At 54.0% G+C, this 26,233-nt stretch overlaps 2 protein-coding genes across 7 annotated transcripts; one reads left to right on the top strand and one right to left on the bottom strand.

Annotated features, from left to right (window-relative positions):
* Positions 1–292: 292 nt before the first annotated feature.
* Positions 293–15,788, top strand: Epha1 (EPH receptor A1). Of its 2 annotated transcripts, none has more exons than XM_078040690.1 (18): positions 293–317; positions 1,567–1,634; positions 6,175–6,456; positions 7,868–8,270; positions 8,486–8,641; positions 8,946–9,293; positions 9,423–9,550; positions 9,779–9,929; positions 10,134–10,233; positions 10,465–10,523; positions 11,312–11,437; positions 12,199–12,384; positions 12,499–12,560; positions 12,669–12,875; positions 13,109–13,258; positions 13,529–13,722; positions 15,291–15,446; positions 15,536–15,788. In XM_078040690.1, exons 2-18 carry the CDS (start codon positions 1,575–1,577, stop codon positions 15,612–15,614), a joined length of 2,847 nt encoding a protein of 948 aa, XP_077896816.1. In that variant the 5' UTR covers positions 293–317; positions 1,567–1,574; the 3' UTR covers positions 15,615–15,788. The 2 variants fall into 2 exon arrangements, with proteins under 2 accessions (XP_077896816.1, XP_077896815.1); XM_078040689.1 differs by lacking the exon at positions 293–317 and adding an exon at positions 357–527.
* Positions 15,789–15,997: 209 nt separating this feature from the next.
* On the bottom strand, positions 15,998–25,434 carry Zyx (zyxin). Of its 5 annotated transcripts, none has more exons than XM_013359283.4 (10): positions 25,196–25,434; positions 24,159–24,378; positions 23,504–23,703; positions 23,269–23,361; positions 22,644–23,174; positions 18,517–18,652; positions 18,218–18,387; positions 17,935–18,113; positions 16,930–17,050; positions 15,998–16,506 (listed from the first exon to the last, which is right to left on the bottom strand). In XM_013359283.4, the coding sequence occupies exons 2-10, from the start codon at positions 24,364–24,366 to the stop codon at positions 16,402–16,404; spliced, it is 1,743 nt and encodes a 580-aa protein (XP_013214737.2). In that variant the 5' UTR covers positions 24,367–24,378; positions 25,196–25,434; the 3' UTR covers positions 15,998–16,401. The 5 variants fall into 5 exon arrangements, with proteins under 5 accessions (XP_013214737.2, XP_021582911.2, XP_077896814.1 ...); XM_021727236.3 differs by lacking the exon at positions 25,196–25,434 and adding an exon at positions 24,547–24,817; XM_078040688.1 differs by lacking the exon at positions 25,196–25,434 and adding an exon at positions 24,551–24,817.
* Positions 25,435–26,233: the final 799 nt, after the last annotated feature.

Genomic DNA, 26,233 nt, shown 5'->3' with positions numbered 1-26,233 from the left:
TTTTATCTAAGCCTCCCGCACCGGAGGATGAAGGCGTGTCTCTCACCCCTCCCTTTCCCGGTGTCCATTACAGGTCTAGGGTCTGCAGAAAAGTAGAGAAGGGAAAACGGGTGTAATTACAGCAGAAGCAGATTTAAATTCAAGGCTGGATCAAGACTGGGTCAGGGACAGAACTGGGAAAGGTTTAATTCCCGGTTCCAACCACTAGACGACGCCCGCAGCCTCATTCCGGTCAAGACGCCTCCAGGTTTTGAAGTTTATTACCTGTCTAACAAGTTTCCTTCCTGTCCTACTATCCCTTTAAGAAGGTGAACCAGGTGAGCCAGGGGCTCCGCCCCCGGCGCTATCCCCGCCCCCCGCCCCCGCCCGGCCCTCCCGGCTCACGGAGTCCCTCGCGACCTGGCCCAGCGGTGGGGGCCGAGGTCCCAGGTCCCGGCCCGGCGCCATGGAGCGGCGCTGGCCCCTGGGGCTCGGGCTACTGCTGCTGCTCTGCGCCCCGCTGCCCCCGGGGGCGCGCGCCGAGGAAGGTACCGACCCCCGCCCTCGCCGCCCCCACCCCTCCGCGGTCCGCCAGCCTCTCCTGCAGGAGCCGGCATTCCTGAGAGGCCCTCCTTCCTGCGCCCCCTACCGCTCCCTTGTTTTGCCGGGTCCGCGGGGCGATCGACTGGCCACGCCAATCTTTGGTCTTTAACCCCAAGCTCCAGCTGTCCCGCCTGTCCCGGGTCAATCACCCCCACTCCTGCTGACCAGCAGTCTTTGCCTGGGGGTGGAGAGGGAATTCCTGACTATTGCCAGGAAGCAGCATCCTAACCCCCTCCTTCATGGGACCCTTCATTCCCAAACCAGGGATCCCAACCTCAGGTGCCCAACCCAGAGATCGATGCCCACCGAAGTCCGAGATGGGAAGTTGCTTTTTGCCAGTCCAGGCCATGCAACAGAGGGACCTGCCATCCTGAGGAAGGGTTAGGCTCAGATAGAGAGATTCTCAGTTGTAGAGGCCAAATTTTGCACTTAAAGGCATGCACACCCTTAAGGAAGCTGCTCCGCTCACTTCCCAAAATTGGAGCTGTGCTGGTACTCCCACCCACTACCCCCAGTTACAGGCCAGTGCAGGCCTTTGACAGAAGTTTAGAATCAGGTTCCCTACCCAATAGTCCCTTTCCAGGGCCCACTAAGTATTCCCAAGGGCTTAGCACCGCCTGCCATCCACTCTGCAGCTCTGCAGCAGATGGGTGTCCAGCCACACCAGCCCCGGATGACTGAGCCCTTGCAATTCTCTGGAGCTGCTCTTCCTCGTGCTTCCTGTCTTGGCTTTGGTTAAAGCTTCACCCTCCAACCCTTGCCTGGCTCTGCCTTGCTCCTTTCACATTCTGAAGGAAAACAATGGAACCCCTGGAGTTCTTTATTCCTCAGTCCTGGGCCCTTTTGCTCTCCTAAACCGCAGGATGTGGCAGCTGCTTGGAAGAGGATGTTGGAGCTTGGGGCTGGAGCTCCAGAGGAGAAATGTGGGTTGCATGTACCTCTGCCCCCACAAATGACAGGCTCTTTTTTTTCCTCCACCTTCAGTCACTCTAATGGACACAAGCATGGCACAGGGAGAGTTGGGCTGGCTGCTGGATCCCCCAGAGGATGGGGTAAGTGTCCAGGGAGGAAGGATCTGGGGTGCTTCAAGGCTGAAGGCCAATGGGAAATGGGGTGGAGAGGTGGGTGGAGGAACCAAAAAGAGCAGGAAAAACTGGAAGTGTCTCCTCCAGGAGGGGGAGGGGAGGCTGAGTCAGAGCCTCCTGAATGGGACATTTGGGGTGGGGGGGTCAGTCTTCACCTCATGGGGAATGCCTCCTTGGCTGCTCCTCTCCCTTCCTGCTCCAGGGGTGAATACTTGAGAGGACCAGAGCAGGAGATGAGCCCCCATTTCCAGGGAGACAATGAATGTCCATGCTGGGCATGGCCAAGGGCTGAGACCACAGCCTTGTCCCGGGAGGGACAGAAACACCCGAAAGCATCCTCTACCGAGCTCTGCTCCTTCCAGCAGAGTTGCATTGACAAAGCTTCAGGGAGTCAGGGACCATCCAAAAGTGTATTCTAAGTTACATTTCTGGAGAGGAGAGCCAAAGCTTTCCTCAGATTCTTCAAGGGATCTTTGACTCCCTGGGATCTTCAAGCTGCTCCCCTCAAGGTCCCTGAGTCTTCATACCCCGCAGGCAGGCTCCTCTACCCGAGGTATTACAGTCAGTGGAGGCTGCAGGAGCCTGCACTAAGTCCATTCTTCCTTGTGTGTCCCTGTAACAGAGTGAGCAGAGGTCAGTTGTGGGTGGGTCCCAGAGAGCATATTAGGTCACGAAGTCCAGAGAACACTCTTGCTGCTTCCCAACAGAGCTGGCCACAGCAGCACAGGAAGCTGCCTGAGCAGTTGGACACTCGTGGGTCCTACACACTGTTTCCTCAGTAGTATCTTCCTTACTGTAGGACCTGAGCTTTCAGTTCAGTCTGTTTTGGAGATCAGGGTTACTTGCTTTTTTTCCTTCCTGGTATGAGGGTCCTGGTTCCATTCGCTGCTTTCCCAGAGTGGCCCATAATTAGAATTAATAAACTAAACCATAACATAACCTCCAGGAGGGGCAGCGTGAGAAATCCTGGATTAAGCCAGCCCTAATAGGCGCCTTGTCTCATAAACCAGCTAATCACCTCACAATGATGGCTGCAGGTCTATCTGCTGGCTCCTATGGGCCTTGGTGTGCCCCTGCCACCTCCACCCAAATAACTCTCCTCTAATTGGACTGGAATGGGAACAAGGCCGGTTTCTCAGCCTCACAGAGAAAACAGTATTGCATTAGGAGGGCAAGAAGACAACCAGCAGTCACATGCTTCCATTCTCCTCTGTCCCCCCCCCCCCATCTTCTCAAAACACATGCACACACACTCAACATCAGGATCCCCAGAATGCACCCATGACCCAGCCAGCAGTGCCTGAGTGGTAAGTGAAAGGATCCTTAGTGCTGTTCCTGGCTGGCTGGTTCTCCCCCATCTGTCACTGCTGGAATAGGGAGAGGCAGATTGCAGCTGGGAACATCTGCTTCTCCAGGCTCCAGCTGCAGCCCTGGCAATCTGGCTAATGAGCTGCACATGAACCACCCACCAACCCGTCCACCTGCCCTGCCCAGTGCCCTTCACTGGGGCTCCCATCTGGGCTTCCTCAGTCACCCACGAGGTGCCTTTGCATTCCAGCCCCCTTCCTCTCAGACAACCCTTGCTAACTGTGCACTCTCTAACATAATGAGAAAGATGTGCCTCACAGCAGCTTATAATTCTCCCCCACCCCTTTAACAATTCTTAATTCATGATGCTTTTTCTTGTCTTTTCCCAGAGCTGAGAGTAGGCACAAAAGCCCACGTACTGCAGTGGAGTAAAACCAGGGAAAGGGAACTTTCTTAGGGCCTCTGTTTCTTCTTTATCAAATTACAAGGTAGAATCCAAAATATCAATGGACTGCTTCTTTCTTAAGTTCATCTGGCACAGAAAAGACTTAAGAATAACAGCATATTTTTTGAAGAAGAATAAAATGGGAAACTTGTCCTACCAGCAGATTTCAGAACAGCAACAATAATTAAAACAGATGGCTTGACAAAAATGCTCAGGCCAATGGAAAAGAATGGAAAGTCCAAAAACAAACACACACGTCTTTTAACGTGGATGACATTGGAATTGGAAATCAATGTGGAAAGTATTGTAAGGGACAGGAAAACTTTCCACCCTCTAACATTTCTATAAGTGAGCCGTTGGAATAGATAGTAATGGGAGAAACCGTATTTTAACTAACCTTCATACACACAGGAAGTCCACAAAATATGAGACTGGAGAAAGGGTCAGATGACTGATGCATGCACACAATCCTGAGCTGAAGAAAGGAACTGGGGGTGAGAGGCAGCAACCTGCACTCAGATCACAAGCCGAGAGGGTGAACAAAGGCTGTCCTGCTGTGCAGGTACAGAGCCTTCTCCTGTATTAGAAGTTACCTCAAAGCAGTCCTCTTCCTGGTATAGATACCTTACTCATGTAGATTTCCTTCAGACATGTAAATTTTCCTTTTACCAGTTAATTCTGTATCTACAGTTTCTCAGAATATGCGAGAGAACTCTATTTTGGGGATGTATGTGTTGAGTCTATCAAGTATCGAAAGTATTGATGGCTAATTATTAAATGGACTATTGGATGCCTGTAATTTCAAAGAAGAAAAGAAAGTAGACACCTCTTCACTTAACACCATGTATACACACACACACACACACACACACACACGCACACACACAAGTGCGCACATAAATTCTAGGGAGATTAAAATCTAAACCTAAAAATCAAACACACATAAAATTTAAGAGAAAAAGATAGAAGATTTTTATAATTTGGGGATGAGACTCTCAAGCAAAATACACAACACCAAAAAATCATGATGTTATTATGTAAAAATTAAAAATATATAGCCACCTCAAAGATATCATTAACAAAGAAGTGATATGGCAGAAAACATTTGAAACACACATAATCAAGCAAATTATTAATACTGATATAATGTTTTTTTAAAAAAAAACTCATCCAAATGAAAAATCAAATGTTAATAATAGAACATCAGGCAAAGGTGCATTCCTGTATTTCCAGAGACTTGGGAAGCTGAGGCAGGAGGATCACAAATTCAAGGCCAGCCTCAGCAATTTAGCAAGACCCTGTCTCAAAATAAGGTATGAAAAGGTCTGGAAATGTAGCTCAGAGTGTCCCTGGGTTCAATCCCTAGTACCTTATCACACACACACACACACAAAAAAAAAAAAAAAAAAAACAGGCAAAGATTCTGAAAACATAATTACAAATCGGGCACACACCTGTAATCTCAGCAGCTTTGGAGGCTGAGGCAGGAGGATCTTGAGTTCAAAGCCAGCCTCAGCAACTTAGAGAGACCCTAAGCAACTCAGTGAGACCCTGTCTCTAAATAAATTACAAAATAGGGCTGAGGATGAGGCTCAGTGGTCAAGTGCCCCTGAGTTTGATCCCCATTACCCCCCTCAAAAAAAAAAAACACACATAATTGCACATAATACAAATAGCCAATGAACAGAAGAGAAACACACAGCCTCCTCTTCAATGAAATCTAAATTAAATTAGCAAGAAACAGCATCAAAAGCAATGTGAAAAGTTTTACTCAGAATTATTAGGCTAGGCCACCTCTGGGGATGAGAGCGGAAGGATGGGAGGACTTTCTTTATTTTGTGAATGTTTTTATTCCTTGGTGTTATATAATAAGCACATAAAGGCATGATAATTAGAAGAGTAAACCCAGCCAGCCACAGTGGTGCAGGGCTGTAATCCCAGTGACTGAGGAGGCTGAGGCAGGAGGATGGCCAGCATGGGCAATGTAGTGAGACTTTGTCTCAGAAGAAAACTACGGAAAAAACTAAGGGTGTAGCTCAGTGGTAGTGAACTTCCCCAGGATGCACAAGGTCCTGAGTTCAGCCTCTAGTACAGGAAAAATAAACTCTGGAGCTTGAAGTACCTGGCTTCATGTCCAAACTCGGCAAGAGAGCAAGTCACTCAGCCTTTGGGCCTTGGTGGGCCTCACATCCACATGGAAAGGGCTTATTTTGTACTGGGCATTATTATTGCTAGGTGTCAAATGTCTTTTAAAGTAAAGGAAGTTAAGGGGGCAGACTAGATGGTACCTGGGAGCACAGCCTACTTTCCCAATTGACTTTGATAATGGCTGTAACTGGAAGGAATATTGGATAAGGTGAGATCCCCCTATATTATTCCCCTATAAACACTCTATACTTGTTGTTGTCCTCCAAGAACATAGGGGTTTTACTTCTTTGAAAAACAAGTCTCCTCTTTGGACAAATGAATAGAAAGGGTTTGTGAAAAAGCTTTGCCTTTAGGGTACCTGATAGCTCTGCTGATCAAATAGGTAAAAGTCGGTGCTCACACTCCGGTAGCTTGAATAGGGCTAACTGAAGGGGCCAGGACTGGCCAGGAATTACTAACCAAGTAATTCATAACTTTCAACATGAAGCCTACTCTGCTGTGGACCAGCAGTCAGGTTAGGCAGGTTAAGAAGTATGAACCTGGGGACTCGGACACCAGCTTCCTCCTTGTCCACTCTGGTCCCTGACTCTGATTCTCTTCTCACAGTGGAGTGAGGTGCAACAGATGCTGAATGGGACACCCCTGTACATGTACCAGGACTGCCCATTGCAGGAGGGTGGAGACATTGAACACTGGCTTCGTTCAAACTGGATCTTCCGAGGGAAGGAAGCTTCGCAGGTCCTTGTGGAGCTGCAGTTCACCGTGCGTGACTGCAAGAGTTTCCCTGGAGGAGCTGGGCCTCTGGGCTGCAAGGAGACCTTCAACCTTCTGTACATGGAGAGTGACCAGGACGTGGGCATCCAGCTCCGACGGCCCTTGTTCCAGAAGGTACTGCTTCCCCTCCATGCCTTCTTGGTCCTGGCACTGATCCCTGCCTGGCTCCTTACCATGACCCTGCTTATCTAAGAAGAAACAGAAGGTGGCAGAGACAACAAGAGAGTGCAGGCATAGAATAATGAAAAGAATGTGGGACTACAAACCAGAAAGGCTGGATTTGAGGGCCTCTTTGCTGTGCCTGTTAACCTCTCTGAGCTTTAATTTCCTCATCCTAAAATAGTGATTGTAATGGGGCCAGCCTTATCTATTTTAGAGTCTTTCAATTGCATCCAGTAAGAAAACAGGATGCCTCAGTAGAAGAGGGATATGTAGTGCTGAGGTTTTAGAAATGTCTATCTCTCCCTGATGCTTGTCTTCCTAACACCCCAAAAAATATAGCTAGAATTTTGTAACAGGACATTTCCCTACCTGTGATCTCTCAATACCATTCCTTTCTTCCCCACTCAGGAAGTATAGTGAATGTAAAAGAGTAAGGAGCATATTATTTTTTTAATTAGTTGTTAATGGACCTTTACTTTATTTATTTGTATGTGTATGTGGTGCTGAGAATCAAACCCAGTGCCTCACGCATGCTAGGCAAGTGCTCTACCACTGAGCCACAGCCCCTGCCCAAGGAGCATATATTATGAGATGTGCTCTCATTTCTTTCCAAAGAGCATGTTGTAAAATTTATTATTAGCAATAAATTAGTCCTGACACGCTCTATAACTGATCACCACATAGGCACCAGGATTGGGTGCCACCTCCCAATGGTGGAAATTTTACGGACAGTACAGTCCTACTTGCTGGGTTCCAGTCCTCGCCCCATCATGTCATAGCTAGGTGATCTCATACAAGGTCTCTAATTTCTTTTAGTCTTAGTTTCCTCATCTGTTAAGTAGAGATGATAAGACAGCCTACCCCATAGGGTGATTGCATGGGCTGAATAATAATATAACACATTCAAAATACTTAATCAGGTCCGTCACACAGAACAGGTCCTTCCATCATGATTGAGTAAAATGTAACGTAGAGGTTGAGTATCCCCTGTCTGATATGCTTGGGATCAAAAGTGTTTCAGATTTCAGGGTTTTTTGCACTTTGGAGTATTTGTGAATACATAATGAGTCATCTGGGAATGAGACCCTGTTCTAAACATGAAATTCATATGTGTCATTCATGCCTTCTGTACACAACTGGAAGGTAATTTTATGCAATGTTTTTAGTGTGCCTGTACCTTGACTGTGACTTGTCACGAGGTTAGGTATGGAATTTTCCATTTGTGGCATCATGTAGGTCCTCAAAAAGTTTTGTGTTTGGGAACATTTCGGATTTTGGATTTCCAGGTTAGGGATGCTCTCCTCTTCCGTGGGATGAAGCATGGCTCTGCTGTCACTGCCTCTCCTCTCACCCTTCCTCCCAGGTAACCACGGTGGCTGCAGACCAGAGCTTCACCATTCGAGACCTTGCATCTGGCGCCGTGAAGCTGAACGTCGAGCGCTGCTCTTTGGGCCGCCTGACTCGCCGCGGCCTCTACCTTGCTTTCCACAACCCTGGTGCTTGTGTGGCCCTGGTGTCTGTGCGGGTGTTCTACCAGCGCTGTCCTGAGGCTGTGCATGGCTTGGCTCAATTCCCTTCCACTCTCCCTGGTCCTGGTGGGTTGGTAGAAGTGGCGGGGACCTGCCTGCCCCACTCACAGGCCAGCTCTGGGCCTTCGGGCGTGCCCCGCATGCATTGCAGCCCCGATGGCGAGTGGTTGGTGCCAGTGGGCAGGTGTCACTGCGAGCCTGGCTACGAGGAAGGCAGCAGTGGTGTGGAATGCACTGGTAAGGAAGGACATGGTGAAAATCCTCAAGGGCCACTGGGAGGGCCTCCTGGGTGCCAAGGCAGGGAAGGAAGCTGGTGCTCCACCCAGTGACTTTTAGCCTAAGAGCCCTGGGGACACATTTGCAGAGGTGTTTCCAGATAAGGGATTGGAGTGGAGAGAGGGGTGCCTTTAGTTCTACATTAGGAAACTGACTCCACTTCATCCTCTCTCCAGCCTGCCCTAAGGGCTCCTACCGGACCGACATGGACACACCCCATTGTCTCAAGTGCCCCCCGCACAGCACAGCCCTGTCTGAGGGGGCCACCCTCTGTACCTGTGAGAACGGCCATTACCGAGCCCCTGGGGAGGACTCCCAGATGGCATGCACACGTGAGTCCGTGGGGCAGGGCACAGTCGTCCGGGAGGAGACCCTTGACCTCTGCTGAGCCCTTGTTCGAATCAGAATTTTCTCGAGCTTATCAGAAATTGGAGACTGCCAGGATGACAGGCGCTGGCTTTAGCCCCTCCCCTGTCCCCTGCTTTCCCTGGGAAAACACGGAAATGTGCTTCTGTCACTTTCTCTTCAGTAGCAGTCAAGTCTCTCTCTACGAAGGCTTTGGAGGACTTTGCCGGTGGGAGTCAGCCGCGTGGGTGAGAGCAAAGCTGGCACCTACAGATGGCTCTTCCCCCTCAGGTCCCCCATCGGCTCCACAAAACCTGAGCTTCTCTGCATCCGGGACTCAGCTCGCCCTGCACTGGGAACCCCCTACAGATATGGGAGGACGCCAAGACGTCACATACAGTGTGGAATGTTTGCAGTGTCAGGGTCCAGCACAGGAGAGGGGTCCCTGTCAGCCCTGTGGGACGGGCGTGCGCTTCTCCCCGAGTGACAAGGGGCTCACCACGCCTACTGTGCAGGTCGATGGCCTTGAACCCAGTGCCAACTACACCTTTAACATCAAATCCCAAAACGGAGTGTCAGGGCTAGGCAGCTCCCACCCGCCCACTGGTGCCTCCCTCAGCATCAACATGGGCCACGCAGGTGAGGCACCTGGAGCAAACAGAGGACCTAGGACCACAGGCATGAGGGAGGGGGAGGAAGCAGTTGAAATGCTACTTAAGTTATTCCCTCTTTCCTTCCAAATCCACGTCTATCCCTCCGGACTGTCAGAGTCACTCTCGGGCCTGTCTCTGAGGCTGGTGAAGAAAGAACCAAGGCAGCTGGAGCTGACCTGGGCAGGGTCCCGGCCCCGCAGTCCTGGGGGCAACCTGAGCTATGAGCTGCACGTGCTGAACCAGGTCAGGATGCTGCTGGGAGATGCCCTCTGGTGTCCTTGCCTGGGCACACCCCAACGTTCCTAGCCCAGAGTGTGGGATGGGGAAACCACCCACAGCAAACTGGGACGTTCTCAGGACAAGCCTTCAGAGAACTCTGCGCTTACCTTGCTAGTTAGCCTCTCCCCACAGGTTCCAACACTTCCAGGGGCTGGCTCAGCACAGCCCCTTTAACACGAGTCTCACCCGCAGGATGAAGAATGGCACCAGATGGTTCTAGAACCCAGGGTCTTGCTGACAAAACTGCAGCCAGATACCACGTACATCGTCAGAGTTCGAATGCTGACCCCATTGGGCCCGGGCCCTTTCTCCCCTGACCATGAGTTTCGGACAAGCCCGCCAGGTGGGTTCTCTCTTGTTCTGCCCCAAACACATCCCCGTGTCATCCCATAGAAGCACCTCTGCTCCTATTCCTCTTCCCTACACACCCCATCTCCCTGGTGTGGGGAACAGACACATACCACTTATTAACTGAGAGACCTGCCTTTTAATTCCCATCACCCCGTGAACTCTGAACGCCGGACTTCTTCGCCATCTGTGTCTACAGTTTCCAGGAGCCTGACTGGAGGAGAGATTGTGGCCATCATCTTTGGGTTGCTGCTTGTGGTAGCTCTGCTGATTGGGATTCTTCACGTCTTCCATTCAAGGTGCTGGCTCCTGCCTCTTCCCTGCTCACCCATCCTGGGTCCCTGTGTCTGGTCAGAAGCCCTGACTGTAGCCCCGATGACCCTCCCATCGTCTAGCTCCAAAGCTCAAGGTGGCCCCATTCCCATCCTGCACACCCAGCCCCTGTTGTTTCTGGGGTAAATTCAGCCAGAGCCCACTGGGCCCCCCCCACGTGGTCCTGAGACCCTGAAGGAGCTGCTCCACTCCCACAGGAGAGTCCAGCGACAACGGCAGCAGAGGCATCGGGACCGCCGCACCGATGTGGATCGAGGTGAGCCAGCAGTACCCATGCATGCTGGTGTGTGTGTGTGTGTGTGTGTGCGTGGCCACTGGGACGCAAACGAGGGACCCACATCTGCCAGGGCAGCTTGGGGCGTGCAAGTGGGGTTTATTGTCTCTAGGGCTCTGGTGTTTTGCCACCTAATTAACGTTGGTTAATTAACTCTGCCCAGATGGTCCATCGCGGCTCGGGTGCAGTTAGCTGCTGGCACTGGTGCTGCCGCACTGCCGCGCTGGGCCCTGGGCCTTCCCCACGGTGGTGGCCAGGTCTGTAGGCAGAGACCAACGCCAGTTCAGGCGGGGGATTGGGGTCCTCTGAGGCATGTGGGCTTCCTGCTTGTCACCTCATTAGGTGGCCTTGCCAAAGGGAAATCTGTGGTCCATCCAAGTGGCTGGAGTGGGAGGAAGGCTTCATCTGGGAATGAATGAGGTGTGACTGACTGGAGGGGCCTGGGGTCTGAGGCCAGGTCAGGAGCCACAGGAAGATTGGGAAACAAGTTGGCAGCAAATGCGCTGTCCAGGCTTGGGTCCTGACCCCTGCTGTGGACGCTGAGGAGTGAAGAGCGGGGCTGGGAGGTAGACAGGAAGAAGAAAGGCTAGGCCAGGCAGACTTCATTGCTACGAATAGAGACTGTCCTCCACTTGAGCCAGGGCTCACCTGGGGCAGCAGAGAAGTGTGGGAGGAGTGGGCTCAGTTGTCAGCCCCTTCCTCCTCACCCCCTCCATACTCCCAAGCCTGAAGGGCACGCTGCTATTGCTGAGCCCCCTGTCCTCCCACAGAGGACAAGCTGTGGCTGAAGCCCTACGTGGACCTCCAGGCCTATGAGGACCCTGCGCAGGGAGCCCTGGACTTCACTCAGGAGCTTGACCCAGCCTGGCTGATCGTGGACTCCGTCATAGGGGAAGGTGATCTCCTTGGTGGTCCACAGCTGGTCCCAGGGTTCCCAGATGAGTTCACACTCGCTCTGCCCTTTGTCCACTCTGAGCTGCTGCATTCATGTCAGAACCCCGTATCAGGAGCCTTGGAGCCGACTTTGCTTGCTGCACCCTCTGCTCTGGGGTTGTGAGTTTTCTGATAAGCAAGTCATCTCTGCCCGCAGAGGTGTGGCCATCTAGGGCCCAGGCTGCTTTCAGACGGTTCCCAAAAGTGGGAGAGATTCAGAGCCTCCCAGCGTTCCACCCCATCAGGGGCCCAGTGTCCTTGGGCTGCCCTGATCCTGTAGGTCACCAGAGGAAATGGATCTGAGCAGAGAACAAAGCTTGGCAGTGTCCTTGCCAGTTGTGCAGCCAAGCCAGCTGAGCCGTGACCAGGGAGCTCATGGGAAAAGGCAGCAAGGATCAGCCTCCCCCGCCGCCGGGGCCTGCTCTTGACACAACACAGCGGCCCCACAGCACAGGGCCCATTTCCCCAGCATTTAGCGAGCACCTACCACAAGCCAAGTAGTGCACTAACACCAGAAGACAGTGGGACCAGGTAGCGGAGATCCGCGCTGGCTCCAGATTGTCCCTTCCCTAGGAGAGACAGACTAATCCCTGACCCAGGAGGTGCACTCCACATTTCTGTGCCCCCAGAGAAGGAGAGGGCCAGAGGACAGGAAGGGGTCACTGCCTGACCCTGGGGCAGCCTGACAGTGCCCGAGACCACAACCTTGTTTTGTTTCCACCAGGAGAGTTTGGGGAAGTATATCGAGGAACTCTGAGGCTCCCCAGCCAGGACTGCAAGACTGTGGCCATTAAGACCTTGAAAGACACGTCCCCAGATGGCCAGTGGTGGAACTTCCTTCGAGAGGCCACTATCATGGGCCAGTTCAACCACCCACATATTCTGCATCTGGAGGGCGTCATCACAAAGAGTATGAGCCGGGGGCGGGGCGGGGGAAGGAGGGAGTAACACCACCAGCAGTGGAGGGTGTGCTAGCAAGGGCAGGAAGCCTGGCTCTGGGGTGACGGCATGCGCTCTGTCTCAGGAAAGCCCATCATGATCATCACGGAGTTCATGGAGAATGGAGCCCTGGATGCGTTCCTGAAGGTGAGGAAGGTGGAGGGCCAGCTGGGGAGGGGGCTGTACCATGGAGCCCTGAGCCTTGGGAAAGGAGGTCCTGCTCATCCCCCGACTCACCCACTCATCCTGCTGCAGGAACGGGAGGACCAGCTGGCCCCTGGGCAGCTGGTGGCCATGCTGCAGGGCATAGCAGCTGGCATGAACTACCTCAGTGACCACAATTATGTCCATCGGGACCTGGCTGCCAGGAACATCTTGGTGAGTCAGAACCTGTGCTGCAAGGTGTCTGACTTCGGCCTGACCCGCCTCCTGGACGACTTTGATGGTACCTATGAAACACAGGTTAGAGACAAGTATGCACCGTGTACATGTCCGTATTCACCATCACCCATCAACCACACAGTCACACCTGTAGAGTTACAAGTATTTGTGCTCCTGAGACACGATAACCTTCTAGCCCCATCCCACGTCTTTTTTTTTTTTTTGGTGATGGTGGTGTTGTTATCCCTTGTTGTTGTTTTTCACCCCTGTTCATGCCCTAAAGCACATCACTTTTCTGTCCCATGCCTTCCTAGGGTGGAAAGATCCCCATCCGCTGGACAGCCCCTGAAGCCATTGCCCATCGGATCTTCACCACGGCAAGTGACGTGTGGAGTTTTGGGATTGTGATGTGGGAGGTGCTGAGCTTTGGTGACAAGCCCTATGGGGAGATGAGCAATCAGGAGGTGAGTCTGGAACATTCTTCCCCATGTCACCCCTGCTACACATCGCTTGGCCCCTCTCAAATCCCTCCCATGGTCCTTTCTTGCAAATATTTTCCTAACCCCAGTTTCTCTCTGGTCCCTTTACATCACAACATGTTCTCTACTATTCCCAACCTGGTCAGGATTGCTTTGAGGCTATATACTGCAATGATCTTGTGTGAACACAGTTTGGTCCTAAGCCTGCAGGTCAGCTTCCTGCCCTAGGGCTGTCCTCCCTGTTTCCCGCTACAGGTAATGAAGAGCATTGAGGATGGGTACCGGCTGCCCCCTCCTGTGGACTGCCCTGCCCCTCTGTATGAACTCATGAAGAACTGCTGGGCATATGATCGTGCCCGTCGGCCCCACTTCCTCCAGCTGCGGGCACATCTGGAACAACTGCTTGCCAACCCTCACTCCCTGAGGACCATTGCCAACTTTGACCCCAGGTAACCATGCTGGGAAAGGACAGGTGAACTCAAGGGGCAGATCTGGAAGGACCGAAATGGGCTCTCCACTACATCCACCAAGGGTTGGCCCCTGAGGAGCTCTGGACAGAGTCCAGCATGGGAGGCAGGATTCGTTGAGGAGAGCCCACCTTGATGAGATCAGATCCCAACCTCCATGGTATTTTGGTTGAAGATAGGAAACAAGCACACTGAAGTGGAATGCACATGGAAAATTTAGAAAGGTACAACTTAAAGAGGTCTGCTCACCATTACCAAGCCCACAGAAAATCACAGCCTGACCCCAAGTCCCTGCCTTCACCTAGAACCCTTCCTGCAACCATCTCTCCCTATCTGACTATATTGTATTATGGCCAAAGCCACATCTCTGGGGAACTTCTGTGGCCCCGTCTGAGAATTGGATACATCCCCTTCCTCACAGAAATATCCTGCATGTGGAGGAAAGGTTCATACATTTGATCCATTTTGGAGCACCAAATGGATCCATTTTGAAGCACCATTTTGGAGCACTTGCTGGACAATGGAGACAAAGCAGGGCTTATGGTCTGGTGCCCTGAGGGAGCTTGGGCAACTAGGTTGGGATGGGACTGGCAGGCACAGCCTTGGAGACTGGGGAGGCCTTGTGACCACTGGGCCAATCTGAGGGTCCAGGGAGCTGAAGACCAGAAGACTGCAGCTATTGCAGGATGACAGCAGCATCCAGCTCAGGGACAGCCACCGTGAAGCTGGGGAGGCAGCTGGGGTCAGTGCCAGGAACCGACCCTCTGGGAAGGTTGGACTTCCTCAGTGCAGAGAACTGTTGAGACTAGTTTTTCAAAACCATCCATGAGAGAGATACGGTCAAAAATGGACTTTACCAAGAACATGGCTAGAATGTGGAGAAAGTGGTGGGAGGGGTTAAGGTAGGGGAGGAGCTGGGCCAGGCCAGGCTGTACTTCCAGTCTTTATCAGTGGACCAGCCTGGCATACTGCCCTCTGCATCAAACCACCATATATAACCTTGTTTCTGGGCGAAAAAGTGTTCCAAGTTCCAACTTCTGAAACTATCTTTTGGAGCACAGTTCCCTCATACGCTAGAGACTGCATGTGCTAATCTTTCTGGAATGTTGGACGTTTCTCCCCCAGCAGATTTACTTTGTTAATGGTTTTTGGCTCTGGCTGGCTTTAGTACAGGAACACTCATTGTATTGTGGGTGTCAGAGCGCAACAATAGGTGGCAAAGTAGGGTTGTTCCTAGGACTCAAGCAGCCACCCTGGAAAAAGGTGGGACCACACCCGCTACAGGGCCCCTGCTCTCCTGCCCCCCACTTCCTCTCGGTTCATGCCTGAACCAGCATCCAGGCAAGTGCCCAAACAGACTGGTTGGGGTCCCCTTCTGTCAGGGACTCCCAGGGCAGCTACTTTCCTCCATCAGTCAGCTGCCCACAGCAGGAAACAGCCCAGGATGTGGGTTCAGATAATGACCGACTAATCCACCAAGCCCAGATGATCAGGCCCATTCCAACCAGCCCCTGAACCCTCAGGAACTGACTCAGTCTGATATTCCACAGGGTGACACTCCGCTTGCCCAGCCTGAGCGGCTCGGATGGGATCCCTTATCGAAGCGTGGCCGAGTGGCTGGAGTCCATCCGTATGAAGCGCTACATTCTGCACTTCCGCTCAGCTGGGCTGGACACCATGGAGTGTGTGCTGGAGCTGACGGCCGAGTACGGACACTGGGGCAGGGGTGGCCTGGGCACAGGGCAGCAGCTGGGAGCTGGGCCACCAGGCTCAATGCCTGGCTTCTCTTCCACAGGGACCTGACGCAGATGGGAATCACACTGCCGGGGCACCAGAAGCGCATTCTTTGCAGTATTCAGGGATTTAAAGACTGAGTGGCCACCACGAGGACACCTCAGCCCTCTCCTTCCACTGTTCTCAGGACAGGCCGCCAGGGTCACTGCCTGGGCCCTTCCTCAACCTACGATACGTAGGCAATTGGTGCTGCTCCTGCCCTCTCTTCCAGGACTCTGTCTCTGGACTCAGGAGCCTCCTTGTTTTAAAAGGGAGGTTGGGGCGGGGGGGGGGGGGGGGTTAGAGGTGAAATGACGGTTGGGCTGGGGGAGGGTTTAATATGTATACAGACATATACACACATATATATATTTTTGTAAATAAACAGGAACTGGGTTTTCATCCCTATTCCTAATCTTTTCATCTTCATCTCCCATCAAACCGGGACAGTTGTCGGCACTATCAAAGAGTCCATGACTGAAAATTTTGGAAAACAAGTTCTTTAATTTGTGGCTGTAGCCTCAACCTGGCAGCACGGTGCGAGGCGGGTGTCCAGGCTCGTCGGGCCTAGGCAAGCAGAGCACAGAGGCTGCTGAGACCAGCCAAGGGTATTGGTGCAGCAGTGAAAGCAGCAGCACTAAGCCTGGTGCCCCCTAGGGTGGGGACCCTGGAGGACAGCGGGCCACCCTGCAGCATAGGCAAGGACTGCAGCCCAGGGCTGGGCCTCAGCACCCTAGGCCAATAGGGCCCTGGGTCAGGGCACTTGGGATACTAGGGAAGGGTTTGGAATGGAGGGAGGTTCAGGGCGAGTGGAGGTAGGGATTGGTCTCAATGTGGGTGGCCATTGACGGGGTATGGACCTGCAGTCTGGAAGGAGGCCTGTCCGCATTATGTCTGGGCTTTAGCAGCGTGGCACTTCCGACAAAGCACATGGCCGTCCAGAGGGAAGCAGCCGTCGTCATCCGCTTCAACAGACAGGGGCTTCCCACAGTCCTGGGAAGAAGGAAGTGTAAGAGGGGCACTGACCAAGAAGGTCCTTGCTCCACCTCACGGTCCTGTCTTCAGCTTCATTTTTTTAATTAGGAAAGCCAAATGCTTCACATGGCCCAGAGCTGGTGTCCTGATCATGTGTGTCTTCCTGACCATGTGTGTCTGTCTTCCTGACCACAATATGTTCCCACTCTTTGCCCTCTAGGTCTCTCTCGGCTTCCAGGGTCCCCTCTCCCCACCACCCCAGTGCAGGCTTGGGCCTCTCCTGTCCTGCCAGCATTCCACTCCAACCTCCTGTCTCTTAGAACCTCATTCAACTCCCCATCTATGCCACCATAGAACACTTCCCTCCCAGTGGGCAGCCCCTTTCTGTGTTTACCCAAGACCCAAAGTGACCTTCCTGAGGGGACAGGAGGGACAGCTGACCTCGCACTTGTAACACTTCATGTGGAAGTTCTTGTCCAGAGCGACCACTCTCACGGTCTCATCACGGCCAGGCTCAGGCATGATGGGCTCTGCGCAGACGGAGCACTTTGGGGCATACTGCCTAAGGCGGGCAGAAAACAAGTGTCAGTGGGGTGCAGATCACTTACGTTTTCATGCCCCCTGAGAAAGCACAAGGTACTGCGACTGCGGTTGGAGGGCCACATGGCAGACCTCTCTGTCCTGCATCTCCAGGGGAGGGAGCTCAGGAAAAATGACCAAGATTGAGTGCCACAGCCAGTCCTCATCAAGGGGAACTTTCTGCCTCCCCACTCACCCTCCCAGCACCCATCTCCCACACACCTGACTCAGTGTTCTTTCCCACCAGAGCCTCATCTCAGCCATCCACACGGCAGCTCAGCAGGAAGCATGTGGGAGGTGAGCCTCCAGCTCCCACCCTGGCTTACCCCCAACCCAACATGTGGGTGTATCTATCCTGAACCCCAGGCAGTGCAGAGGGGCATGGAGTCCCAGTCACCCCACATGGAATCCTGAAAATGCATCCCTGAGGTGGGGGCAGAAACAGCCGTTTTCCCAGCCGGCCCTTTACTATGTGACGGTATTTTGCCAGCCAGCCTAAGAAAGTGGCCACTCTAAGGAGAAACCAGTGCTCCCGACAGTTGATCACCAAAGGAACTTTCAGAACTCAGCCTGTGTGTGAAATGAAGTCATGCCAGTACATACTGCTAAACACTGAATACACTCCCAAAGAAGCTCTGGAGAGAGAGCTAGGGCAGGAGCAGCCAGTAGCAAGACTAGCTACACAGGCCTGGGGCCACTGCACAGCTAAATCCAGATGTGCTGTTCCCTGCTATCAACAGGCAGGCTGTGGGGCCAGAAAGCAAAACCAGAGATTTGGAGCTAGCCTGGGACCAGGTGTTAACCTGGCTACTAAAGCATGGATGGAACCCAGAGTGGGGCCCAGAATGCATATAAGTGGGTCCTCACTTGTGGTAGTCAGGGACACAGTGAGGCCGGTTGGCCTGGTCCACAATGAAGGAGGTGCCTTCCAGGGAACAGGCGCAGACCACGCAGGTGAAGCACTGCGGATGGTAGGCTTTGCCCGTGGCCCTCAACATTCGTTCAGTGATGGGCTGCCCACAGGTGTTGCACTTCTCCAGGGTATCCTGAGGAGTCAGAGGAGCAGGATGCCAGGGAACAAGCACCCAAGGGCCAGGTTCCAAGGCTCATCCACCCCGTTCCCAGCCCAAGAACCCCAACCCAGACTCACTGTATAGCAGCCCTCACAGTATGGCAGCCCCTCCAGGCTGTAGAACTGTTGTCCCTGGAGCTGCTGCTCACACTTGTGGCAGGTAAAGCAGGTGATGTGAAACAGCTGCCCCAGTGCCCGGACTGCGGGCTGCGAACGGTCCAGTGGCTGTTGACACTTGCCACAAGACTCTGGGAAGGCCAAAGAAGAATACCATGAACAGGAGGAAGAACTTAAGCTTGCAAGGGATCAGCCAGCTCAGGCCCCAGCCAACACAGCAATGGAAGGGGAAGTGTCACCACAGCAGGCGATGGACTCACCATTCACTGTCACACTCTGCCTCTGAGGTTGCTCCATGTCTTGCATCAGCTGCTGAGTCAGCTGCTCCAGCTCCTCCACCTCCTTCAGGGTCAGGGGTCCTGGAGCCCCAGGAGAGCGCACCTGAAACCCCAACACCTTCTTCACATTCTCAAGGGTCACTCCTCCAAGGACCCACCCAGAACTGCCCGCTGACCCCCTTCTTCCAAGGAGGACCTAGCTCTCGCCTGTTTCCTAGATGCTCAGTTTAAAGCTCTTCCTCCCACCCCTGCCCAGGCCAGCAGCACCACATACATCACAGAGGGGCAGGGGATGACCTAAGCACGCATCTCCACCCACTTCACCCAAAAACCCAACCACACCCAAAACCCAACCCCCACCCCCAACCCCTGCAATCACAGACAGGCCAGAACAACTGAGCAACGGAGGCCACGCACACTGAAGCACTGAATACGCCAGCCACGCACCAACTCCAAAGAGCATGCTCAGACACAGCCCCACGGGGGCAGGGGCACGCAATGCGTGCACACTCGTGCACACACACCTACCCGTCCCGCCTGCTGCTGAGCAGCCCCTGTTAGCGTGAGGATGCAATACAGGCGGGAAGCACAGGTTAAACCCCAGAGCTGTCTGCAGAGCTCCCCAGCCCTCGGCCCTACAGAGACCCTGGAGTCCCTCCTGAGTGAGGGGTTTCTGGTCTACTTGACCCAAATCCCTGCCCAGTAGGCCTCAGAGGAGGCCCAAAGACCAGTGCCTAGGCCAGCCCACCCCTCCTGCTTAGGGGGATTCTGAGTTCTGAAGACTGTGGGTGGAGGTGAGGGAAGTTTAGGACAGGACACTGCAGGAGGGCTGTCAGACCGGCAACAGCATGTTCATATGACACTCCCGCAGGAATGTTGGTAGGTCCACCCAGGACCGTGATCCCTGGTCAGAGCTGCACCTGCTGATGCTGACATTCCTTCAACACAGGAACCGCCATGCCTCCTGCCACCTCCTTCCACGGCTACTCTCCCCTCAGCCCTGGCTCTGCACCTACTGCTGCACCACAGTAGCACCAGGGCTTGGCTCAACTCTGCTCTGCCCAGGGAAGCACAGAATTAGAGTGTGGACTTCCCCAGCTCTTAGGCATGTTCCCCTAAGACTCGTGCAGTCTACCCTCAAACAACAAGTCCCTCAATGAAAGCGTCCCCTTTTGCTTCAACTAGGTTTTCCTGGTTGTGGGGTCAGAGAAAATGACTCGGGGAGCTTTGTTCTCCAGTATCACTGTAAATGCCCATTCCATTCTTTGAAAGGATGAACAAGCTATCCATACCCCTGCCCTCAGGCACCCATGTCCTTTAGTCACTGCCTTCCTCTCTGCCTGCCAACAGTTTCATAGACATGGGACTCAGACCTTGATCTCAATTCCCATGGCTATGAACTACTTTCCATCATTCACTGTACAACTGGAGACGCACTGGACCTAAGGGTTATGGGTCTCTGTCCCAAAGATCCTTCCCAGGTTCCTGGGGCCTCTCCTTTACTCAGTCTGCATTTGCAAAGGGAGCCCAGCACAAGGCTTGAGTCTCCCAACCCCACCTCCCCCCAATGCCTTTCTGAAATGTCAGCCCCCAAGCTGACCCCTGGAGTCGCTATGCCCACAGGGTCCCATTGTCGCTCTTATAGCCCTCTACTACCCTCAGCTATCTGGCCCGATCTCCAACCCTGGGTGGCACCACTGCCTGCTTCCTGTTTCAACCTCCAAGCTGCAGCAAGGAGGTGGAGAGATCACCAAACACTGCAGAGTGAGCTCACAAAACACTGCAGCGCCCTCCACGCCCTCCAGCCCCAGCTCGGCTGTCTGTATTTAGCTCCAGCAGATTCCCAGTTGCCTTCCCCACAGCAGCTGTTCCAAAACTTTTCCATGTCCTAGAGCCCCCACATGCTTTATCTTCTCACTCTCACAGATGACCTCACCCCAACACAACTGATGGCAGCCAGCCAGCACAAGCTCCCTCAGTGTCCTTCTGCAGCATAGGAAGCACTACGCCTGTGGCCCTGTCCTTGATCTCTGGGAATGCCTCGGGGTGAGATGCCCCTGTTCTCAGCACCACTGAGCCTTCCCTCACTGGCTCTGGCCTCCTGTTTTACAGACACACCCTGGTCCTCCTCCTCTAACCTGAAAAACACCCACACTCACTCCTTCCCAAAGTCCCTAACAAACTTTGAGGCTACACTACCAACTCCATGTTCCTACCACCCACTCACTTAACTCCTTTGATTCTGCCCCCATTTACAGGGTACAAATGAGCTGCTCCAAGGCCATCTACAATGTCCTAACAGTCATATCTCTGGCCTTACTGCTCCAGTGGCCTCATTCATTCTCCTGATTCGCCCTTCTCCTCCCCCACACTCCCACTTGGCCAACATGGCATGGCCCCAGCTCCCCCTACACCATCTCTGGAAGCCACAGTCTCTATTGCTTCAGTGTCTATGCACACTACCACGTACACATCTCTGGTCAGGGGCCTATTCCTAAATTCTGGTCCCACAATTCTAGCTGGATAACAGTTCCAGCCTAAAGCAAGGGTTCCTAGAACCTGTTGCTCAACACTCTGACAGTCAGACCCCTCCTCTTCCCATCCAAATCATTTCCTCTTCGGAACTTCTCTATTTTGTCAGCAATAACATCACTCTCCAACACACCCAGGCCCAGAATCCCCCTGGCATTTCTACTTCTCTCCCTCCTCTCTTCTTCCAGCTACTTATCAGTTGCCTCCTCCTGTAGGCTCTTCCTTTGTGATAGCTCTCATCCCTGGGTCTTATTTTTCATTGCAACTAATGTTACTGTGGCCCAGGAGTGAACTCACACACGTCACCGATCTCCCTTCTCTAACACACATCTCTGCTGGAAAAACTTTCCAGAGAGCTTCCAAAAGCACTGCAATCACCAGCCCTCCTGACCCAGCCACACACTACTGAATATCATTAATGACTCTCCAATATGCACCAGCTCCCTGGTGTACGATTTCATTTCCTACTCTCTCTCGCCCCCACCTACCTAAGTATAGCTCTTAATTTTCCCACAGGAACTTTCTGCTTTCTGTTCTCCAAATACCCCTTGTGTATTTGCACCCTTGAGTTTTGTCCATGCCATTCCCACGTACATGCCGTTCCTTCTCCTCTCTGGATTCTTCAGACCTGCCCATCCTTCAGGGCACAGCATGCTCACAAAGCCTTCCCTAACTTACCAGACCCCTCAATGGCTTCTGGCTCTAAGTTGTGAAAGTCACAGAATTTTCACTTACAGGAACTCACTGGCACTTGGCCTTTCCTCCTATTCTATGGGTGAATAGACACTATGGTTGGATTAGACCACCATTAGGGTCCCTTCAATTCTGAAGATCTCTTCTCCTGAACTAGGGAGCAAGAACTGTTTTGTCTCTACTTTGGGTATGTACATGCTACACAGAGAACCTAGCACTTCCTAAGCATTAGCTCACTACTCTTCACATGCAGTATATGAATGTAAAGATGGAGAAACTGGGGCTCAAAGTTCACCTAACTTGACGGAGTCTAACAGCTTGTGCGAAGCCAAGCCAGGAATTCTATCCCAGGTCCCTCAACTCCAAAGGCTGAACCTCTTTGAGAGATCTCTTCCCTCCCATGTCCCAGGTGTCTCAGCCTACAGAGCACAGAGCACAGTGCCTGGCACTCAGTGGATGCTGGCTCAGCTGGTGTTTACTGGTGCTTCACTCTTATCTCCAGATGGGCCCTCAGGCGGTGACAGTGTTCAAAGTAGCCGGTAGATTAACTCAAGATCCAAGAATGAGAAAAACCAAGGCTGGCCTGCTGAGCTCATCCTTCCCTTTAACATTCTGGGGCAGAGGCACAAGGCAAGGTTGACCAATCCTCCTAATTCAGAGAGAGCCCTGGTTGCTCAGCCCATGGGGTCAGGCCCCACCCATGCAGGTCCCTACTGTAGAAGAGCTTTCCCTTCCCATCATTCTATCAGTCCAGCCCGCACCCCCAGTTAAAACTACTATCCTACCCTTCCAGACCCTCCCTCCCCAGGAACCTCACCCTTATTCTCTGGCTCCTGACTGAGCCCTGGCCCTATCCCCCTGTTCTCAGCCTCCTTGTCCCTCACCTGGTTCCGGTTTTGGTTTGGGGCCGGTGGGGGCACTGGGTGCTGCTTCTCCTGCACTCGGGGCTTCTCCCTCTGCTGAGCATAGGTGAAGTTGGGGGGTTGAGGGGAGCCTGTGCCAGTGGAAGGACCAGTCTCCGAAGGCCCCGATTTTTGATTGGGCTGTGACACGGGTCCACCTGGAGCTCCAGGGCTGAACTTAGAAGCCACAGGAGTAAACTTGGGAGCCACTGGAGAAAACTTAGGGGCTGGAGCTGGGGCTGGGGGACCTCGCAGCTGAGTATTTGTCAAAGCCACAGGATGGGCCTGGGGCTGGACATGGAGTTGGACCTGAGGCTTGGTCTGGGCGTGGGGTTGGGCCTGAGGCTGGACATGAAACTGCGGCTGGCTCTGAGGCTGAGCCTGGGGCAGAGGCTGGGTGCTAGAAGGGGCCTTCCAAGGAGGCAGGGGTGCTGTGCCCCCAGTTGCAGGCTTAGCACTGGACTTGGGAATGAATGGAGTGGCAACTGGAGGGGGTACATATCCAGATGACACCTGCAAGGGGAGGCAGAGAGGAGAGAAGTGCAGTCAGAAGGGGCTACCTCCCTCCATGCCTCTCCTCTCAAACCAGCAAAGTCCCATCCCTTACCCGGGCTTTGAAGGGATCATTCTTGGTCATATCATCCAGCAACGAGGACAAAGAGTCAATCTCCAGGTCAATACTGCTCACCTTCTCCCTGGGCTAGAGGGTCAAGGGTCAGAGCACCCACTCCAGTTCTCCAAGCCCACCCCACCCCAATAGGTGCACAGGAGGTAAGAGGAAACACCCCTTTTCCCTTTCCTTAGGGGTGCCCCACTGTAGTTGCCCTCCTAGGTCTCCATACCTGCGGCGGGAGAGGGGTGGGGGCCTCAGGCGCTCCCTCCATCTCCAGAGGAGGAGGTGGTGAAGGGAAGATGTCCTCCTCCAGAGGCGCAGGGGGGAAGGGTTCTTCGATGGGGGGAGGCGGAGGTGGGAAGGCACCTCCCAGAGCACCCTCGGCATCGTCGACATCCCCAAGGACAGGAGGAGGGGGTAAAGGAAAGTCTGGGAAGGAAGGAAAGGGCCATCGGTGGGGGCCCTCTTTTCCTCTATTTCCCTCTGTCTATAGCTCTAATCCTAACCCAAGAACTCTCCTGGGGGTCCTGGAGCATATTGGTAAGGAAAGAAGGGGTGTAAGGCGCCCTGGTGCTCTTGGGTCAGGAAAGACTGAGAACTCGATAGAGAAGTGGTGCAGCTCCCGTTACACTAAGGAGAATGGACCTACAGGGTAAAATTCGTGGCCCACATTCCCGCCTCCCACCCCCAGGCGGGGGACTTGGAACGGTCCCAGGAGCCCTGGCGCCCAGCCATGAGCTCCATGATGAGGTAAGAACATCTGCTCGGAACGGGGTGGCTGGGCCCAGCCCCCTCTGCAACCACCTTCCCAAATACCCCAAATTCCCAAAATCCGCCCCACACCCAGTGCCCGCGGAGGTCCAGCCCCAAACCCAGCTGCATACCTTCCGGGGGCGGCGGGGGGATCTCACCCACTCGGCCCATCTGTGCGCGCTGGGCCCCGGCCGCAGCGGGAGGCTCGCTGTCCCCCGGCCGGAAAGGATTCACTTTGGGCTTTGGGGCCACCACGGGGCCGAACTTCTTCTGCGGGGCGTAAAAAGCCGGGGCCGAGACGGAGACGGAGATCGCAGGAGGCGGACGGGGGGCCGCCATGGCCGGGCCGGGCTGCGGGGAGGTGATGGCCAGGTTACCCAGCGGCGCCGGGCCGAGGACCTCAGGCGGTCTCAGTTCTCTTCCGCGACCCCCCGCCCCTTCCTTGCACCCGGGATCCCGCGCCACCTCCCCGGAGACCTCGGGGCCTCTCCCGCGCCTCACCGCGGGCCGGGAGCTTACGCGCCGCGTCTGGGGTGACCGCCTCGGCACCGGTCCGCGGACTCTGTGTCCCGGTCCTGCAGCCTCCAGCCAGCCGGGGAGGCACGCAGGGAAGAGGGAGGGAGGGAGGGCGGGGAGAGCGCGACGCCGAGACCATACAAGGAGCGGCCCGGAGAGGGGGCGGGGAGAGGCGGGGAGGGCGGACAAGGCAGGAAACTCCCCCAGGAAGGGGCCCTGATCCTGCACGGGGCCGGAGGCTCCGCGATGGTCCGCCCGCCGCCGCCCCCGCTGCTCCGGCCCGGCAAGACCACCCTCCCCAAACACAGGCCTCTGATGTCATTTCCTGACCTGCCCCCCCCCCACCGCCCGACCCGCGGGTGCAGGAGATCTGACTCACGTCCCCAGTCCGGGAGAGCCGGCGGGCATGTGTCCCAGAGGTCCCGAAGCAGCCTCGTCCCCCCACTCCCGACCTGCCGTTACCTGCTCCCCTCCACCCCCTGCTGCTTCTCCACTGAGCCGTCAGCCCCGCGCCCCAGATGCCCTGGGAGGCTGGCAGGACTGGGAGGAAAGTGGGCTCCAGGGTGGGTGGAGTGGTGTAGGGGGAGTTCCCTCTCCTTGCACCATCACCTACCCCCGCCCTTTTGTGGCCAGAGGGTGTGTAAACACCAACCTCAAGCTATCTTGGGGGATGCTAAATTCCACCGCTGGGCAACCTCTTAAGGCTTCTAGGAATCTGCATCGCCGGCGCCCCCGCCAACCGTTGCGGGAGGGAGAGTGCGAGCAGCGGAATCAAGGTGGGAGGGCAGGACCTAGGTGAAGGTTGCCCGCGGATTTCGGACGTGGGAAGACAGACGTAGACGCAGGCGACACGTCCCCGCAGTTCTTCGCCTTCCGCAGCCCATCTGCTCAAGGAGCGACGGCGGAGCTCTCGGGGATTTGGAGACTTCACTCGGTGGAGCCCCCCACTGGTCCGACCGGATTCCTCAGCCTGCGATTCAGCCCCAGGCTACGCGTAAGAGACCAGACCTGTGTTCTTTCTTCATTTTAACTGCACGTGGAAACCTACCCAAGCGTTTCCTGAATTCTTCCCTACTCACCACGTCATGCTCTTCCTCCTCTAGCTCAATATGCACCCTCGGGCGCTCCCGTTTCTTGCATCTCGTCATTCCTGACTGATATCTGAGACAGTCTCTTGTTCACCCCCTATTCAGTTTCCAGTCCCTGACCTCCAAATCCCCTACCCCCCCCCACTGTCAAGGAACATCTAGGCTAAGATTTAGGGTCATGCAAAATAATCTCGTGACTTTATGATGAGAAAACGGGGTTTGTGAGCTGGAGAGATGGGCTCAGGTCACATGCAGGTCAGGGTTCATTGCCCCCTACCGTGTAAGTCTGAAGCAATTGCTGGCGGACGCTCAGAGCAGAGTGTAGCCAGAATGCGAAGTTCCAGCTTGATGCCCAACTGACAAGTTTCTTTCACTAGGCTTCACTTTCTCTATGAGGGTGATGGTATTCAGTCCACCCTCCTTGTTGGATTATACAGAGAAATGAGTGAAGTACTGTACCTGAAAGTGCTACATAATAGTATAATTCATTAAGTTCCAGTCCTGCCCAGAACACCCGAGTATCTTCCAACCTGATTAGCCTTAAGGCAATTTTCCCTTCCTGATTGCCAGGCCGACTTCTCATGGGTCTTGATGTATGTAGT

This window comes from Ictidomys tridecemlineatus, chromosome 2 (assembly GCF_052094955.1).
Source record: "Ictidomys tridecemlineatus isolate mIctTri1 chromosome 2, mIctTri1.hap1, whole genome shotgun sequence".
Classification (NCBI taxonomy): Eukaryota; Metazoa; Chordata; class Mammalia; order Rodentia; family Sciuridae; genus Ictidomys; species Ictidomys tridecemlineatus.
Note: the sequence above shows the minus strand (reverse complement) of the source record. Positions and strands in the feature narration are given on the sequence as shown.

Bases quoted from the DNA above. Each gene is read 5' to 3' on its own strand.
- Epha1 (XM_078040689.1), top strand. From the start codon at position 446: ATGGAGCGGCGCTGGCCCCTGGGGCTCGGGCTACTGCTGCTGCTCTGC. The intron at 8,271-8,485 runs GTAAGGAAGGAC...TCCTCTCTCCAG, and splicing joins CAGTGGTGTGGAATGCACTG to CCTGCCCTAAGGGCTCCTAC. The intron at 12,561-12,668 runs GTGAGGAAGGTG...ATCCTGCTGCAG, and splicing joins CCCTGGATGCGTTCCTGAAG to GAACGGGAGGACCAGCTGGC.
- Zyx (XM_078040688.1), bottom strand. From the start codon at position 24,682: ATGGTCTCGGCGTCGCGCTCTCCCCGCCCTCCCTCCCTCCCTCTTCCC. The intron at 23,704-24,158 runs GTATGCAGCTGG...CTTCCTTCCCAG, and splicing joins CCCCCCGCCGCCCCCGGAAG to ACTTTCCTTTACCCCCTCCT. The intron at 17,051-17,934 runs GTGAGGACCCAC...TGCCCGCCTTAG, and splicing joins TGTGTCCCTGACTACCACAA to GCAGTATGCCCCAAAGTGCT.